At 50.7% G+C, this 16198-nt stretch overlaps 1 protein-coding gene across 1 annotated transcript in view; it reads left to right on the top strand.

Annotated features, from left to right (window-relative positions):
* DCDC2C (doublecortin domain containing 2C) overlaps positions 1-16198 on the top strand; it is a 91836-nt gene that overhangs the window by 18620 nt on the left and 57018 nt on the right. Inside the window, exons 3-6 of the mRNA XM_072767806.1 lie at positions 380-456; positions 5530-5658; positions 12588-12725; positions 15560-15602. Of these exons, the coding sequence (XP_072623907.1) occupies positions 380-456; positions 5530-5658; positions 12588-12725; positions 15560-15602 (387 nt within the window). The remainder of the gene's footprint in view (positions 1-379; positions 457-5529; positions 5659-12587; positions 12726-15559; positions 15603-16198) is intronic.

Raw genomic sequence — 16198 nt, 5'->3', positions numbered from 1 at the left:
CAGTTTGCCTGAGCCACATACCTGGGGAGCCCACCCAACACCTACCTGGCGATGAGCTGCTGGGCGCCCCTTAGCACGCTGGTGGGTGTGTCTCCCCCAACCTCCCGTGACCGCTCCAGCCCCACTGTGCTCTGCACCTGCGCACGGGACCTTCACCCCCCACTGGAGTCCACAGCCACTGACCCCCGTCCCCGTCACCTGGCCTGGCTGGGTGGGAGTCCCGTTCTGCTCCCAGCAGGGAATCCGGCCTCCCCGGAGCCCGTCCTGGGGCCTCCCTGCCTTCACTTAGGTTTCGGGCCGTGCTCTGCAGCCATTGGTATTTACCAGGTGTTCGCCAGTTTGAACTGAAGTCTCAGGCCTGCTTTTTTCTTTTTTTCAGATCAAACCAGTGGTACATTGTGATATGATTGTGCCGTCCAGGTGGCAGACATTTCACCGTACATCCCGACACGTTAAGTGAGTAAGGTCTTGTGGGTGAGAAATCACGACTGCTGTAGCTCCTTTTAAGATTTTTTTTTTAATTTTTTTTTTAACTTTTTATTTATTTATGATAGTCACAGAGAGATAGAGAGAGAGGCAGAGACACAGGCAGAGGGAGAAGCAGGCTCCATGCACTGGGAGCCCGATGTGGGATTCGATCCCGGGTCTCCAGGATCGCGCCCTGGGCCAAAGGCAGGCGCCAAACCGCTGCGCCACCCAGGGATCCCCACGACTGCTGTAGCTCCTTAAAGATAAGTGTTCGAGCTACACGGACTCGCCTTCACGCCTTCACCCCTCCCCCCTTCACCCCTCTCCCCCTCCCCTCCTCCTCCTCTCCCTCTGTCTGGCAGGGACACCTGTATGATTCAGCCTTTCAGGTGCTACGTATCCTTTCTTCCCTTGAACCCTGATTTTGGAAAAACGATCCAATTGCCGTGCTGTCCAACAGTTTACATGGAGGTGGAAACCCAAGGGCTTCATGCAGACAATTTGGTCTTAGGGTTTATTTATTTGGTTTTCAATCCAGCAGTTGCAGCTGCTGGGTGTTGAAAGGACACTCACGCGTGGCTTCCCCACCCTGAGCTCTTGCTGGCAGAGCCCTGGGGTTACAGGGAGTCCTGCTCCCGTGCTGCTCGGTGTGCAGTTGTCCAGAGTGATGGAGGCCACGTTCTGGGCCCGTCTGCCTTACGTTTTAGGGTGGGACAAAGAACATATTTGACTCAACAAATCATTGGCTCAAATCCTGCCTTTTTTTTTTTTTTTTAAAAGATTTTATCTATTGATTCATGAGAGACACAGACAGAAACAGGCTCCATGTGGGACTCGATCCCAGGACTCCAGGGTCATGCCCTGGGCTGAAGGCAGGTGCTAAACTGCTGAGCCACCCAGGGATCCCTCAAATCCTACTTTTATTTTACTGTCTTTGTGAATGGCACACACCTGGTCTCCCTGAACTGGCTCCCTTGCTTGTAAAACGGGACTCCCGAGCCGCGTGGCAAGGTGCGCTGAGGGCTCCCTGGCGACCTGTCCAAAAGGCCCACGCTGCTGGTCCCAGCTCTGACGCTCCCCAGATGGCAGTTGTCTCCAAATCCTCCTCGTATTGTGATATTTTAATTTTAATCCATAATATTTTATAGATTAAAGTCTCTGGTGTTGAGGTGGGCATAGGTCCCTCCCTTATACCATGTTCTGCTCCCAGTGGACAGAATTTCAGCAAGAGGCAGGGGCTCTCCATGTCCAGGCGACACTAGCAGGGGCGTCCAGTCCTGGCCGCCGTCAGCATCTGCCACATTCCTGACCCGGTGCCCTTCACGCTTGCCCTGACCGTCGGGGGGCTGGGGACCCATTGGATGGAAAGCCCTTGCTACATAGACTCCTCAGAGCCCAGACTGGGAAGTGGAGGGATGTGGGAAATGTGACCTGTTGATTAGTCAAATTTGGCCTCTTTCATCTCTCTTCAGAGCCTCCACGATCAAATACCTTTCCTTGCTCGTGTGCAGGGCACACACGTCAACAGCCAGGCCTTTCCATTGTGCCTTCTGCAAGTCTGAGAGCTGGTTTGAAGGGATGAGAGGCACAGTGTTTCCGAATTTTGTGAAAGACCTCTGTTTCTGAAGAATGTATAGAAATCTCAGGGGACAGGATTGGCTTATGGTCCTTCCTGGCAAAGAAGCATATTGCTAAAGCTATATATATATATATATATATTTTTTTTTTTTTTCTGGCATGAGCCAAGACATCAGTGATTCTCACTTATTTTGATGGACATTTTTCTGTTACCACTTACACTTGCTCCATGCAGACCATGTACGTATGTACTCCATGCATTATATTGGTGTGCCAGAAATTCCACTAGATGGACCCAAATATCCATTGAAACACAGTGTCTTGTCTACAAAGACCTGATCATTTTTGCTTGGAGACCTTGTAACTATAAAAACAAGCAAACAAAATAGTTAAGATGGGTTCCAGAGGCTTCTCTCTCGTCCTCATGGGTGGGGTGGTGGGGTGATGGGGTTGGGGTGGCTCATTGACCATGTGCGGGATTTGGAGGGAGAGCCCCATGCTCCCCTGTCTGGGTCTCCTCAGAATTGAGCTGGTCCAGGCGATATATATTTGAAGTGGAGGTTGAGGCTCGATTTATGTCCTTCGGCCACTAAGCAAGCTGTGTAACCTGGTACATGTTGGGTCATTGTAATCACCATCACAGGCACCTGACTGAAGTCTGTTCCTAGATCCATGTGGTATTTCCTATTTGAAAAAAATTAGGGACGCCTGGGTGGCTCAGCGGTTAAGTGTCTGCTTTCCGGCTCAGGGTGCGATGCTGGAGTCCCGGGATCGAGTCCCACATCGGGCTCCCTGCATGGAGCCTGCTTCTCCCTCTGCCTGTGTCTCTGCCTCTCTCTCTCTCTTGTCTCTCATGAATACATAAATAAAATATTAAAAAAAAGAATTAAAATATTTCCTATTTTAATAATTTAAAATATGTCCTCAGAATATTTAAAATATTTCCTATTAAACATTAATGAGCACCATTGGCGGTACATTGACTATAGTTTTATGCCTTTAACTTCTCTTATTTCAGTTATTTTTGAAAATCAATGATTTTTTGTGACCAGAGCAACCCATGCCCGCGGTAAATAAATATATAGTTTTAAAAGGTATACATTAAAAGTAAGCGTTCCTCCCACTTTATATCCCTATATCTCTAGTGACTTCCCCAGAGGCAACCACTGCTAACCCTTCTGGAGGGTCCTTGGAGCGCAGGCTCCCAGGTACACACTTTGGCAAACATAATATCCTACAAATACTGTTGTGCAGCCTCCTTTTATTTCACCACATAGTGTATTTTGGAGATGGTTCCTTATGAGCACACATGGATAAGCTGTGCTTTAAAAAAAAAAAAAAAAACCGAAAAAAAAAAAAAGGGCTACATAGTTTCCCAAAATTTGGATGTGCTCTAATCTAATGGTGCTGGGCTTTTGCCACGTGCCAGGGGCTCCTGCCCACCTGTTACCTTTCCGTCACCTGCGTTCCTGGGAAACCGTTCTTGGGTGTTCCAGTGGGGCTGGTCGGTCAGCCATCCAGCTGCCTGGAATGCCAGGTGGCCGGCGGATGGTCTGATGCTTGAATTCTGGTGTAGCAAGAAGGTCTAGTTATTCTTCAGCTCAACCAGCAAACTTTGGGCGACGTGTTTAGTCCAGCATGCCCTCTGAACTTGTGATTTCCTAATTTATAAGTTGGAGATAACAGTTCTTTCCCTTTTTTTTGGTCTTTTAAAATTAAAATATTCATATGGGTAGCTTTCCCCATGTTTACATGCTTATTATAAATAAATGTGAGAACCTAGAAAAGAGTGAAATAAAAATCCCTCATCCTACGCTTCAGACAACCACTATTAGCTGGAGGGACACTTACTTTTCCTCTTCTCTTTGTATCTCCTGTTGTGCATTTTTTTAATGACATTAATTATATTTGACCATTTCCCCTGTAAATATAAATTCTGCATAAACAATTTTAAACGGATGCATAAGTGATTATTGTATGGCTGGGCCACAATTTATTTAACCATTGCTCAGTTCCTGGACCTAGAGGTTGTTTTTATGTTTTTGTTTCTATAAATAATCCCGTGGGAAACATCTTTACATGTAAATCTGTTTCATTTCCATGCATTGGATTTTGCGAAATGGAAAGAATGGGTCAATGGTTATTAATCCCATGCATCTCCTCAGTCTATGTGACCAGCTGTGCCTGAGGAAGATCGTGACACTCTGAGCAGCGCTGCTGTATGTGTCTGTGTGTCTGTCTGCTGGGGCTGCCACAGTTTGGGGGGGACACAATTCAGTTCATAAGAGTGCCCATTACTCCACGCTCAGGATAAGCATGTATGTTAAATATCCTTGAAAATTTAGATGAAAACCCAACATGACCTTGTTTAAACACTTGTTTCATTATTAGTAATCTGTGTTTGTAAAGACTTTTGGAATAAAGCACTTAGGAAAACCAATAGATGGAACAGGGTAGCAAATATTTATTTTTTGGAGTGATAGCGCATAAGTGCATTGTGATATGACTCGCACAGAACATTGTTTTCTAGGGTTTATTTTGGGGCAATATTTTACCCATGGAAGGAGATGGTCTCTGCATTGATTGGAAGCCCCTTACCACAGAGCATTAGAAAAGAAAACAGATTCTCTGTATTTTCTCACAAACATATTCAAGTTTAGATTTGCTCTAAAAAGAAAGAGATGTATTCATCCAATTTTAAGTTATTTGCATTACAGGAAAAACGGCAACAAAACAACAGTAACCATAAATAATAATGTAAAAAATTGAAAGCTGGAATCGTAAAATCGAGCTCCTTAAGGTTAAATACTATTCATTGCTTTTAGACTTAAAGAAACAAGGCTCGTATTTTACCTTATTTTAGTAGGAGTCACAAGAGTCTGAAACTGTTGCCAAGTGACTTGGACCAGGTGTCACAGCCTCATTAACGGGAGAACCTTGCCATGTGGTCTCTCCCCTCTGCTGACCCCCCGCTTCCCCCCAACACAGAAGAAAAATAAACCCGCTGGGACCTCGGCGAAGCTGCCTTAAAACTGCACGAGTGAAATCAGTTGTTTTATTATCTTTTCGGAGGATTGCACATTATTTCCTCTGGGACACTATCTTGGCTCCATGGGAAGGGACAGTAACTGCATTTTTAAAGTCAGAATTCCCCCTTTATTTGCCAAATGGGCACAATTTTCTTCCAGTTTACTCACCATAGTGGAGGCATGTTATTTAAAAAGTGGAGTTTCGTTCTGTTCTCATGGGCACTTGATTGTGAAAAGAGGTTTCCCTGCGGTATTGCTGTGTCGCCGGGCCTTCAGCATCGAGCCGCTTGGTGACGGTCCCCGGCGGGCCAGGCCGTGTGTCCGAGGGCCGCCTGGTGCGGTGCGTGCCCCTCCTAGTTCTGTAATGAGGGGTCCTTCATGGAATTTCCAGTGTTTCGCCCTCAAGTGTAAGGTGGTAATGAATGCTTTTTTTTTTTTTTTTCCATTCTTACAGTGTTTTCACAAATGGAAGACTATTTATCCCACCTGTAAAGATTATCATACCCAAGTTCACTCTGACCGAATGGAACAGCGTGCTGGCCACGATTGGGGAAAAAGTCTTCCCTCTAGGAGGCGTGCGAAAGTAAGGCTCCGGCACCCGTGGGAGACCCGATCCCAGCGCGGGAATGTCTGGCCTGGACCAGCAAGGCCTGCGATGTGACATCGTTAACTCTGAGTCTGATTCTTTGGGGGAGACAGTATTTCCTGTCTTTTTACCACACTTATTTTTAACCGGTTTATTTCATTTTTCATTCAACATAGTTTATTGAACATCTGACATGTGCTAGGTGCAGTGAATTTGGTGAATGAGGCCATGGGGATGGGGAGAGGAGGGGTGGCCAGTGGTGGGGTAGATGGGGGGGGACAGAGGTGAGGTGGCCGTGGGGACAGGGAGAGGTGGGGTGGATAGAGGGGGACGGAATGGGGACAGAGGTGAGGTGGCCACGGGGACAGGAAGAGGTGGATGGATAGAGGGGGGTTGGAGTGGGGACAGAGGTGAGGTGGACATGGGGACAGGGAGAGGTGGGTGGATAGAGGGGGTATGGCCATGGGGATGGGGAGAGGTGAGGTGGCCAATGGTGGGGAAGACAGAGGGGGGATAGAGGTGAGGTGGCCATGGGGATAGGGAGAGGAGTGGGGGAGAGTGGGGGTATGGCCATGGGGATGGGGAGAGACAGGGTGGACAGAGAAGGGACAGCCATGGGGACAGGGAGAGGCAGGGTGGCCATGGCTGGTTGTGGGAGTGAATCCAGGGACAGTCTGGTGATCCTAGACCAGGGGCCTGGTGTGGATCGGTGGACCAGAAGGACAGAGCAGCGGGAGCAGCAGGGTTAGCAGGTTGTAGAGGGAAAGGCGAGGGCTTCAGCACTGGGAGCACCGCCGGGGATGAGGAGCCCCAGCGTCTTGCATGGGGGTGGGTTGAGGAGGCGTAGGGAAGACACAAACCTTCCAGGTTGAAAAGAGGTGTGGGATGAAGGATCATCTTTTTGCCAACATACAGAATAACCCCCAGTGCTCATCCTGTCAAGTGCCCTCCTCAGTGCCCGTGACCCATTCACCCCACCCCCCGCCCTCCTCCCCTTCCACCACCCCTAGTTCATTTCCCAGAGTTAGGAGTCTTCATGTTCTGTCTCCCTTTCTGATATTTCCTGCCCATTTCTTCTCCCTTCCCTTCTATTCCCTTTCACTATTATTTATATTCCCCAAATGAATGAGACCATATAATGTTTGTCCTCTCCGATTGACTTACTTCACTCAGCATAATACCCTCCAGGTCCATCCACGTTGAAGCACATGGTGGGTATTTGTCGTTTCTATAAATTTTTTTTTTTTATTATTATTTATTTATGATAGTCACACACAGAGAGAGAGAGAGAGGCAGAGACATAGGCAGAGGGAGAAACAGGCTCCAGGCACCGGGAGCCTGACGTGGGATTCGATCCCGGGTCTCCAGGATCGCGCCCTGGGCCAAAGGCAGGCGCTGAACCGCTGCACCATCCAGGGATCCCTATTTGTCGTTTCTAATGGCTGAGGAATATCCCACTGTACACACAGACCACAGCTTCTTTATCCATCATCTGTCGATGGACACCGAGGCTCCTTCCACAGTTTGGCTATTGTGGACATTGCTGCTAGAAACATCGGGGTGCAGGTGTCCCGGCATTTCACTGCATCTGTATCTTTAGGGTAAATCCCCAACAGTGCAATTGCTGGGTCGTAGGGCAGGTCTATTTTTAACTCTTTGAGGAACCTCCACACAGTTTTCCAGAGTGGCTGCACCAGTTCACATTCCCACCAACAGTGCAGGAGGGTTCCCCTTTCTCCGCATCCTCTCCAACATTTGTGGTTTCCTGCCTTGTTAATTTTCCCCATTCTCACTGGTGTGAGGTGGGATCTCATTGTGGTTTTGATTTGTATTTCCCTGATGGCAAGTGATGCGGAGCATTTTCTCATGTGCGTGTTGGCCATGTCCATGTCTTCCTCTGTGAGATTTCTCTTCATGTCTTTTGCCCATTTCATGACTGGATTGTTTGTTTCTTGGGTGTTGAGTTTAATACGTTCTTTATAGATCTTTGAAACTAGCCCTTTATCTGATACGTCATTTGCAAATATCCTCTCCCATTCTGTAGGTTGTCTTGTAGTTTTGTTGACTGTATCCTTTGCTGTGCAGAAGCTTCTTATCTTGATGAAGTCCCAATAGTTCATTTTTGCTTTTGTTTCTTTTGCCTTCGTGGATGTATCTTGCAAGAAGTTACTGTGGCCGAGTTCAAAAAGGGTGTTGCCTGTGTTCTCCTCTAGGATTTGGATGGAATCTTGTCTCACATTTAGATCTTTCATCCATTTTGAGTTTATCTTTGTGTCTGGTGCTAGAGAGTGGTCCAGTTTCATTCTTCTGCATGTGGATTCTCTCAATAGATGCAGCAAAAGCATTTGACAAAATACAGCATCCATTCCTGATCAAAACCCTTCAGAGTGTTGGGATAGAGGGAACTTTCCTCGACATCTTAAAAGCCGTCTACGAAAAGCCCACAGCAAATATCATTCTCACTGGGGAGGCACTGGGAGCCTTTCCCCTAAGATCAGGAACAAGACAGGGATGTCCACTCTCACCACTGCTGTTCAACATAGTTCTGGAAGTCCTCGCCTCAGCAGTCAGACAACAAAAAGACATTAAAGGCATTCAAATTGGCAAAGAAGAAGTCAAACACTCCCTCTTCGCCGATGACATGATACTCTACATAGAAAACCCCAAAGCCTCCACCCCAAGATTGCTAGAACTCATACAGCAATTTGGTAGCGTGGCAGGATACAAAATCAATGCCCAGAAGTCAGTGGCATTTCTATACACTAACAATGAGACTGAAGAAAGAGAAATGAAGGAGTCAATCCCATTTACAATTGCACCCAAAAGCATAAGATACCTAGGAATAAACCTAACCAAAGAGGTCAAGGATCTATACCCTAAAAACTACAGAACACTTCTGAAAGAAATTGAGGAAGACACAAAGAGATGGAAAAATATTCCATGCTCATGGATTGGCAGAATTAATATTGTGAAAATGTCAATGTTACCCAGGGCAATGTACACGTTTAATGCAATCCCTATCAAAATACCATGGACTCTCTTCAGAGAGTTAGAACAAATTATTTTAAGATTTGTGTGGAATCAGAAAAGACCCCGAATAGCCAGGGGAGTTTTAAAAAAGAAAACCATAGCTGGGGGCATCACAATGCCAGATCTCAGGTTGTACTACAAAGCTGTGGTCATCAAGACAGTGTGGTCCTGGCACAGAAACAGACACATAGATCAATGGAACAGAATAGAGAACCCAGAATTGGACCCTGAAATGTATGGTCATCTAATATTCGATAAAGGAGGAAAGATTATCCATTGGAAGAAAGACAGTCTCTTCAATAGATGGTGCTGGGAAAATTGGACATCCACATGCAGAAGGATCATCTTTATGGGCAGTGATGGTCCCCAGACAGTGGGCCTTGGGGTGGAAGAGCCAAAGCGTTTACTCCTATTTCACATGTCGATTATCTCTCTTGGGGGTAAATTAAAATGTAAACGATTGATTCACAATCACATACCATCAAGGGTTGTGACACCACCGAGGGAGACTGAGCATCTGTTGTGAGCAGGACAAACTGTTGGGCGTTTAGAGCCACGGGTTTGTCATTAGCCCTAGCGAGGGAGGTGAATCCCAAGGTGACCCTACACGTGCTGGGGAAGTTAGAGGTCACCTAGAAATCAGTACCGCGGGTCCCGGATGATTCCAGAATGCAGCTATAAATATCGGTGTGTGACTCTCAAAGACAGAGGGACAATCGTGCGGGGCAGACAAGACTTGTGTGCCCTTTTGGAAGGAGCCAGGAACGGTCGTGGAATGAATCCCACGTGTCACACGTGAAAAGGCAGAGGCGAAGCAAGCAAGGCAACAGGACATTCGGAGGGAAAATCGGTCGTAAGATGAATAAGCTTATTACTTTTTCTCCCCCGAATTCTTTACGGTTGAGCTTAGAAGTGCAGAGCCCGGGAATGAAAGAAATGCTTGGACGTACAAATAGTAGGTTGATTTGGTCTCCTCACTGCCTGGAAGGAACACTTAGCCTTCTAGAACAGACGTCCAAACAGACCCGCGCCCCCAGTCTCGTCCTGGCAAGGGGAGCTCGCCCGAGGGAAGACCTGACGCTCTTGGGGTGTTGACTCGAGCTTCTCCAGGGTCCGGTTTCCTCCCAGCGCCGCCACTGTCGAGAGAGAGCTCACCTCTGCACCTCCGTCCCCCGAGCCGTCAGCTCACCTCATCCTTGTTTCTGCGGAAGGTGCCCCGATCCTCCCGGACCCCAGAATCCGACCGGGGCTCCAGCTCCTGGGGCGCCTGTCGCCCGCCGGGCCTCACAGGTGCTGGGCTGCTCGCCTCCTTCCCTCCCGACGGGACCGTTACCCTGCCTGCTCCCCTCGACGGCCCCACCGGCTTGCCGTGAGGCACCCTTTGAATTGGGGGTTATGGCGAGGAGGATTTCTTTGACCGAAGTTTTAAATCTTTTACATTTTTAAAAAATTTAAATTCAATTTGCCAACGTATAGTATCACCCCCAGTGCTCATCCCATCAAGTGCCCTCCTCGAAGTTTTCCAAATGGCAACCCAGGCTGTCCCCCCCGCCTCCCGCGATCCCTCGTGGGCGCGTCTGCGGGAGTCGCTTCCCTCGCACTTAGCTCCGTGCTGCAGGGCCGCGGTCCGCGTGAGTCTGTGCGGGAACCTTCCGAGGCCCTTGAAGGCGACAGGGCTCCGTCGCGCCTTCCCGTTTGCAGGAGCGCGTGGCTTGCTGCGAAGTGTTTCTCCTTCCAGGTTTGGAAGGCGTCACTTCCCCGTCCGGTGCCTTCCGTGCTGTCCCCGTCCTGTGCCTTCCGTGCTGTCGAAACATCTGATGTCGGGGCGGCTCTGGCTGCCTTGCTGCCCGTCCTCTGCCTCCCAGCGTGCCATCCTGTGCCCGCGGGCCAGGGTTCGTGGCCTCTGTTTCCACGCCTGCTGACTCAGGCGAGGTCCTCTCCCTCTCTTCAATCCCGAGAAGTTCACCTTCATGCATTTCTCTTCCTTCCCACTTTAAAGTTACTTTTTTGAGATTCTTACTTTCTGGCTGTTGGCACTCCTGCTCGGCCTCATTTCTCGGCTTTTTCGAATTCATGTTCCTTCTCACACCGCTTTCCCCCGGGACACCCCTCACGGCGTCTTCCCCACAGCAGCTCGTGTCTGCACCCCTCCTGCTGGCGCCCCGCACGGTGCCGTCTCCACGACTCCGTCTTCGCTTCCATATTTCTGTTTCTTTTTTACGCATTCTTGTTTCATATTGATACTATCTCCTCCTATCTCGTTTATAATATTTTTCATGTTTATATTGAATTCTGGGCCCGTGTGCTCCATCACTTCTGCCTCTGGTGGAATCCACGGAGCACTCCGCAGTGGAGCCTCGCTGGCCGGCCCGCCCGGCCCTGCAGCCCCTCGGCCCACCTGCCTCCGTCCTCCCCTGGCCTGCTGCCGGCCTCTGTGCTCCCCTGACGTAGTCCTGGGGCCACTCGTTCCAGCCGTCGGGCACCACAGGCCCAGAGGGGAACAGAATTCCATGCCTCACCCTTCACATGGGAGCCTTGTGCTCCTTGTCGCGGCCACCTGCTGCCCGCACGCTCTCCAGTGGCTTCTCACGCTGTCTCCCTCAAAATTCTTCTTGGTCGCCAGGGGGTGGTCTCAGGCAGCCGTTCCCCTGGGGGGCCCGGAGCAGCAGCAGCAGCTGGGCACTTGCTAGAGGTGACCGAGTGTCCTGGTCCATCTAGACTCACCGAATCCAAGGCCCCGAGGGCAGGGCCCGGCTGTCTGCGTGTTAGCAAGCCTTCCAGCTGGCCTGTGCTCAGGTTTGGGGAGGATTGATGGAGGGAAGGACAGTCCTGTGGCTTCTACCTTTTCAGCGTGGCCTGCCCCCTTCCCACGCTGGAGATCGCTGCTCCGGTTCCCGATCACCTCGCACACCCTTGCTCTGGCAGCCAGGCCGGGCTCCTTTGACTCCCTCAGCTGCATTGGCCTGATGCACCCACCGGGGTCAGCTATCTGTTGGCTGCATGTAGCTCTTGTCCGGTCTTCCATGGCAATCTCCAGTCACTGCGGTAAAATCAATCATCCTTTCCCTCGAATATTCTAGGCTCCAGAATTCACCATGCAAGTTCCCTGTGTGCCTTTCACCTGCAGCGACAGTCGACCCCTGCGTCCTGCCTCCCCACACGGCGTTACCATCTTCCGTGGGGAAGCCCTCCCACTGTCCCCACCCTCCTGCGTGCCTCTGCTTTTGTGAGGCCTACAGCTGAGTCTGGTTTTCCTCCTCTCAAAAGTCCGGATCTTTGCTCTTCTCTGCTTGGTTTGTGTCCAAACCCTGGCTTTGGGCGAGCAGTGACTTCCTTTCCTCATATTTATGTCCAAGACAGTGTCCATCTCATTGTCCGGTGCATAACAGATGCTCAGCATTGAATGGATGGAATCATTTCTTAAGATGAATGAATGAATGAATGAATGAATACTTGCTAAAAAAGAGTACAGAGTAAAAGGTAGACAAATATTAGTCTTTTGGTGCTTATAAAAAGGGGCATTATTTGCTGATAAGTACTGGTTTGTTTTCCAAGTATTGTTATAATAATATAAGCCAATTTGTATTAATTCTTGCTGTTATTAGTTAAAATTAATTGAACACCAACCAAGAGCTTAAAATGTTCTCAGGGGCCTCTGAGTACTTGTACATAATTAAAAATATACTTTAATTAAAAAATCTAAAATTGGAAAGCAAGCCTAACTCTGGAAGAGCAGCTCCCACGGGGGTTAATTAGCTCGTCTGGATCACGCTCGCCGACGCGGTCATGGCTTTGCCCCTAACCCACGTCCCAGTCGTAGGGTCTGCAGCAATGCCCCCAGCCCGGAGGTCGCTGCCCTAAAGTCTCCTGCCTGTCTCTTCTTGCTTTCTTCACAGATTATTTACCATGAACGGGCACCTTCTGGACAACTCCAAGGATCTGCAAGACAACCACTTTTATGTTGCTGCAGGACTGGAGACCTTCAAATATTTCCCTTACTGGAAATCCTCAAAGGTGCCCAGTGAGGTCCAACAGTGAGCACGCTTCATAAATTAACGTCTGGAGTTGGTGCAGTTTGCCTCTTTTCCTAGTATCGCCCCCGAGCATGGCCAGTTCAGCTGTGGGTTGTTTTTCTGCGTATATGACGCAGTTTTGGATTCTCACAGCTGGGCACGCGGGAACCCCTGTCGTTGGATGTATCACAAGGACAGTGAGCCCTTGTGTTGTATGTTCTGCTTTTTCCCTGGGGACACTGGGCGCCTCGGACAGGAAGGGTCTCCGTGCGCCCAACAGTCGCAGAGCGGGCCCCGGGACGCAGTCGTGATAGCCCATCTGGCGCCTTGTTCTGTTTTCTGAATTTAGCCGGCTTTTCCGACCTGGAAGCCAGAGTTTGTGTGGGGCAGTGGGCTCTCCTGGTGGGAAAGGTGGTGACTGTTAGAGCGGAGCCCAGCCCGGGCTTATGGGGTACACCACGGTGTGCGTGTTTGGAGACTCGTGGGAACGTCTACAAGGAAGATGAAGGCACGGGTGGGATCTCCCATCCCGTCACCGAGGAGCACGCACAGCGGCTGCCCCTTCTGGGGCATTTTGCTCACTCCGCTGCTTGCGGTCTGAATTTGGCCAGACGAGCTCTTGTAATTAGAGCATAATTCTCCCCCGTAGGCTCCTGCCTGAGGGACGCCCTGTGGACTTACTCTGAAGAGCAGCCCAGCGTTGGGGCTCTGACCTGCTTGCCCAGGGTCCCGCACCGATGCTCACGTAGACAGGCGTGGACTCTGCGTCCACCCGCAGTTCTCACAGTTCAAGGACCTTGAAGTCCCCTCGTAAGGGTCTCAGTTACGTTCCCAGCACACAATTACACTTGATGCTTCCTTAGAGAGACTTCCGTGTTCCACCCACCTTGCTTTTTAGCTGTGTCGTAGGTAAGAGCTCCAGTGTTCCCTGCTCCAAATACCCAGAGGGCCAGCAGTAGTCCAGAACGTTCCTGACTTCCCTGGTGTTGTACTGGCCAGATTCAGGAGCCTGTTTATTAGTCTGGGGCTACAGTACTGGGTGTCCAGGCTCGGTGATAGGTCAGGAAGGAGGAGGTGACCTGCAAGACTGGAGTTCAGAGGTACATACCGATCCAAATCCTCAATGTTTTGTGCCAATCAAAGCCCTAGCATCAGGGCTGAGTCTGAGTTCATTGCCTTTGGATCCTCTGAGAAGACAGGGTGGGACGTGGGATGGCAGGCAGGCTGCCTCGGATATGCCTGCCCGCGGACCTTGAGCTGCAAGGGGATGTGCCCTGCCAACCGTGCCCTTTGTCACCCGTCCTGGAAGGCGGGGCTCTGTTCCTCCCTAATTTGGTAGCTGAGTGTCAGGTGCCTCCCTCCAGTGCACACGGAGCTCTCCTTCCTGGGGACTGTGGGATGCAGAGTTTAACTCGGGCGCCCGGCGCCCGTGCCGGGTCTGGCTGAGAGGAGTGGTTTCCAGCTGATGATGCTGGGATTTTGCGGCCTTGACTGCTCAGCCCCATGGGTGTGTTTGAGCTACAGGCAGTGACAGCAGCTATTTGAGAGCCTGCCAGGGACCTTCCCTGTAGCTGCTTCTCATGTTTCTAATGGTCATTCTCTTGAGCGAAGAAAAAGAGGTGTCAGTGTCCATCTCATGGTGGAACAGGCAGGTGGTTTCGCCCCCACCCACCCTTTGGGTTCCCTTGCCCAGAGCCTGGGAAGCTGAGACGCCTCCAGGGGACCTCGTGACTATTTGCACTCACGTGCTGTTAGGGCTTCTACTCTGAGACAGAGAATGGCTTTTGTCCTGTCCGAGGGGATGACCCCACAGCAGATGGTTAGGTTAGGGTCCTGCCCGTGAGCCTGGCAAGAGCGGCTATTTCCTGATTTTGTCCACATGCTCTTTCATGCCGAGTGTCCTACCTGCGGGTGGGTGGAGATTCCTTAGGGGCTGTTGAGATGAGGTGCACGGTCCTCTCTGCTCCCATGTCCCCTGCTCCCCACACGAGTCCCCTGGCTTCTCCATGTGTTTTGTTTTCCCCTGTCACCTGTTCGTGTGCTGAGCCCTGAGCTGGGTCTGTTGGTCCTTGAATAGCGTTCTCCCTCACCAAAGAGGAAGAGAGTCCACAGAGTTGCTAAGAGAGTGACGTCCATTCTCACATGTGATGTGGACCCAGGAGGTGCCCCTCTGCTGGGGAGCTGGGTGCCAGAAGTGCTCCCTCCTTGTGTAGCGACGGCGGGGGTCAGCCCCCACGCGGAGGGATCAGGAGCGGGGTGTGTGCCTGGGCGCCACGGGCTGCGTCAGAGGGGCAGGCGGCTGTCGTGTGGAGGAAGCAGGCTGGGCTGGGCTTTGCATGGGCATGGGGTCTCCTTGCTTCCCCTGGTCAGCAGAGCGGCGTTGACTAGATCCTCACGTCTCTGAGCGGTGCTGTCTCTCCAGCCCAGGGAGAGCTGGCGCATGTGCCACAGGTCCCCGCGAGAGTGCATGAAAAATCCGTGTTTGTGGGAGTGGCTGTCAACTGTGAAAACCCCAAAGCTGTTAGAATTTCCCCCCATGGTTGTATAAAGGCTTTAGGGCATGAGCCACCTGTAACCACGCTGCCCTTGGGCCAGAATGCCATCCTGATACAAATGGAAATCCATCGGATTTTCCAAGGTGTCCAGGAAGGAAGCTGGGCAGAGCTCAGTGGGGACCGTTTCTGCTCCGAGGATGGGAAACACCTGTCGATGTGAGTCGGTGCCGGAGGGGGGACTGGATGCGCCTTCAGAATGGCCTTGCCCTCCCGAAAGCCACGGCTGCAGCCTACGTTTATAGAAAGTTGTCTTTTGGTTGACTCTTACGGATTTCTAGCTGACTGTCTTTTGTCTTTCAGAAAGTATACGGACATCGAGAAGTACTCACGAAGGAAGAAAAGAGTAAGTCCTTTTCAGGGCACCGGGTGGCTCAGTAGGTTGAATGTCTGGCTCTTGATTTCAGCTCAGGTCATGGTCTCAGGGTCATGGGACTGAGTCCTGTGTTGGGCTCTGCGCTGAGTGTGGAGCCTGCTTGGGATTCTTTCTCTCCCCCTCTCCATCTGTCCCTCCCCAGCTCATTCTTTATTAAGAAAAAAAAAGTCCTCTTCATGCAGCAAAGATGAGAACTGTGCTTGATCCCAGAGGCAGGTGGAAGCCGGGTCCTGGTGGCCGCACGGGTCCCTACCACCTGTGTCTGTGATGGCCAACGTCTCTAACCATCTTATCTCAACTGTTTCAGAGGCTCTACTGACGTTGGTATTCATTCCGTGAAGCTGCTGGGGGCCTGCTGCCAGGTCCCCTTCGCTCAGGCACGCTCCCCGCTGGGACTTTGCGGCCTCGAGGCCCCGTGCACTGACCTGTTCTTTCCCAATATCTAACGGTCAGCCCTTGATGTGGCTTTTCCCCTGGTGCAGCTCAGACTTCATAACCACATCTCAACCTCCCTCTTGGAAGTACTCTGGCTTCCTTACGCCCCTGAACCACCATGGTGCTTGCCT

Source organism: Vulpes vulpes, chromosome 8, assembly GCF_048418805.1.
Source record: "Vulpes vulpes isolate BD-2025 chromosome 8, VulVul3, whole genome shotgun sequence".
Classification (NCBI taxonomy): Eukaryota; Metazoa; Chordata; class Mammalia; order Carnivora; family Canidae; genus Vulpes; species Vulpes vulpes.
Note: the sequence above shows the minus strand (reverse complement) of the source record. Positions and strands in the feature narration are given on the sequence as shown.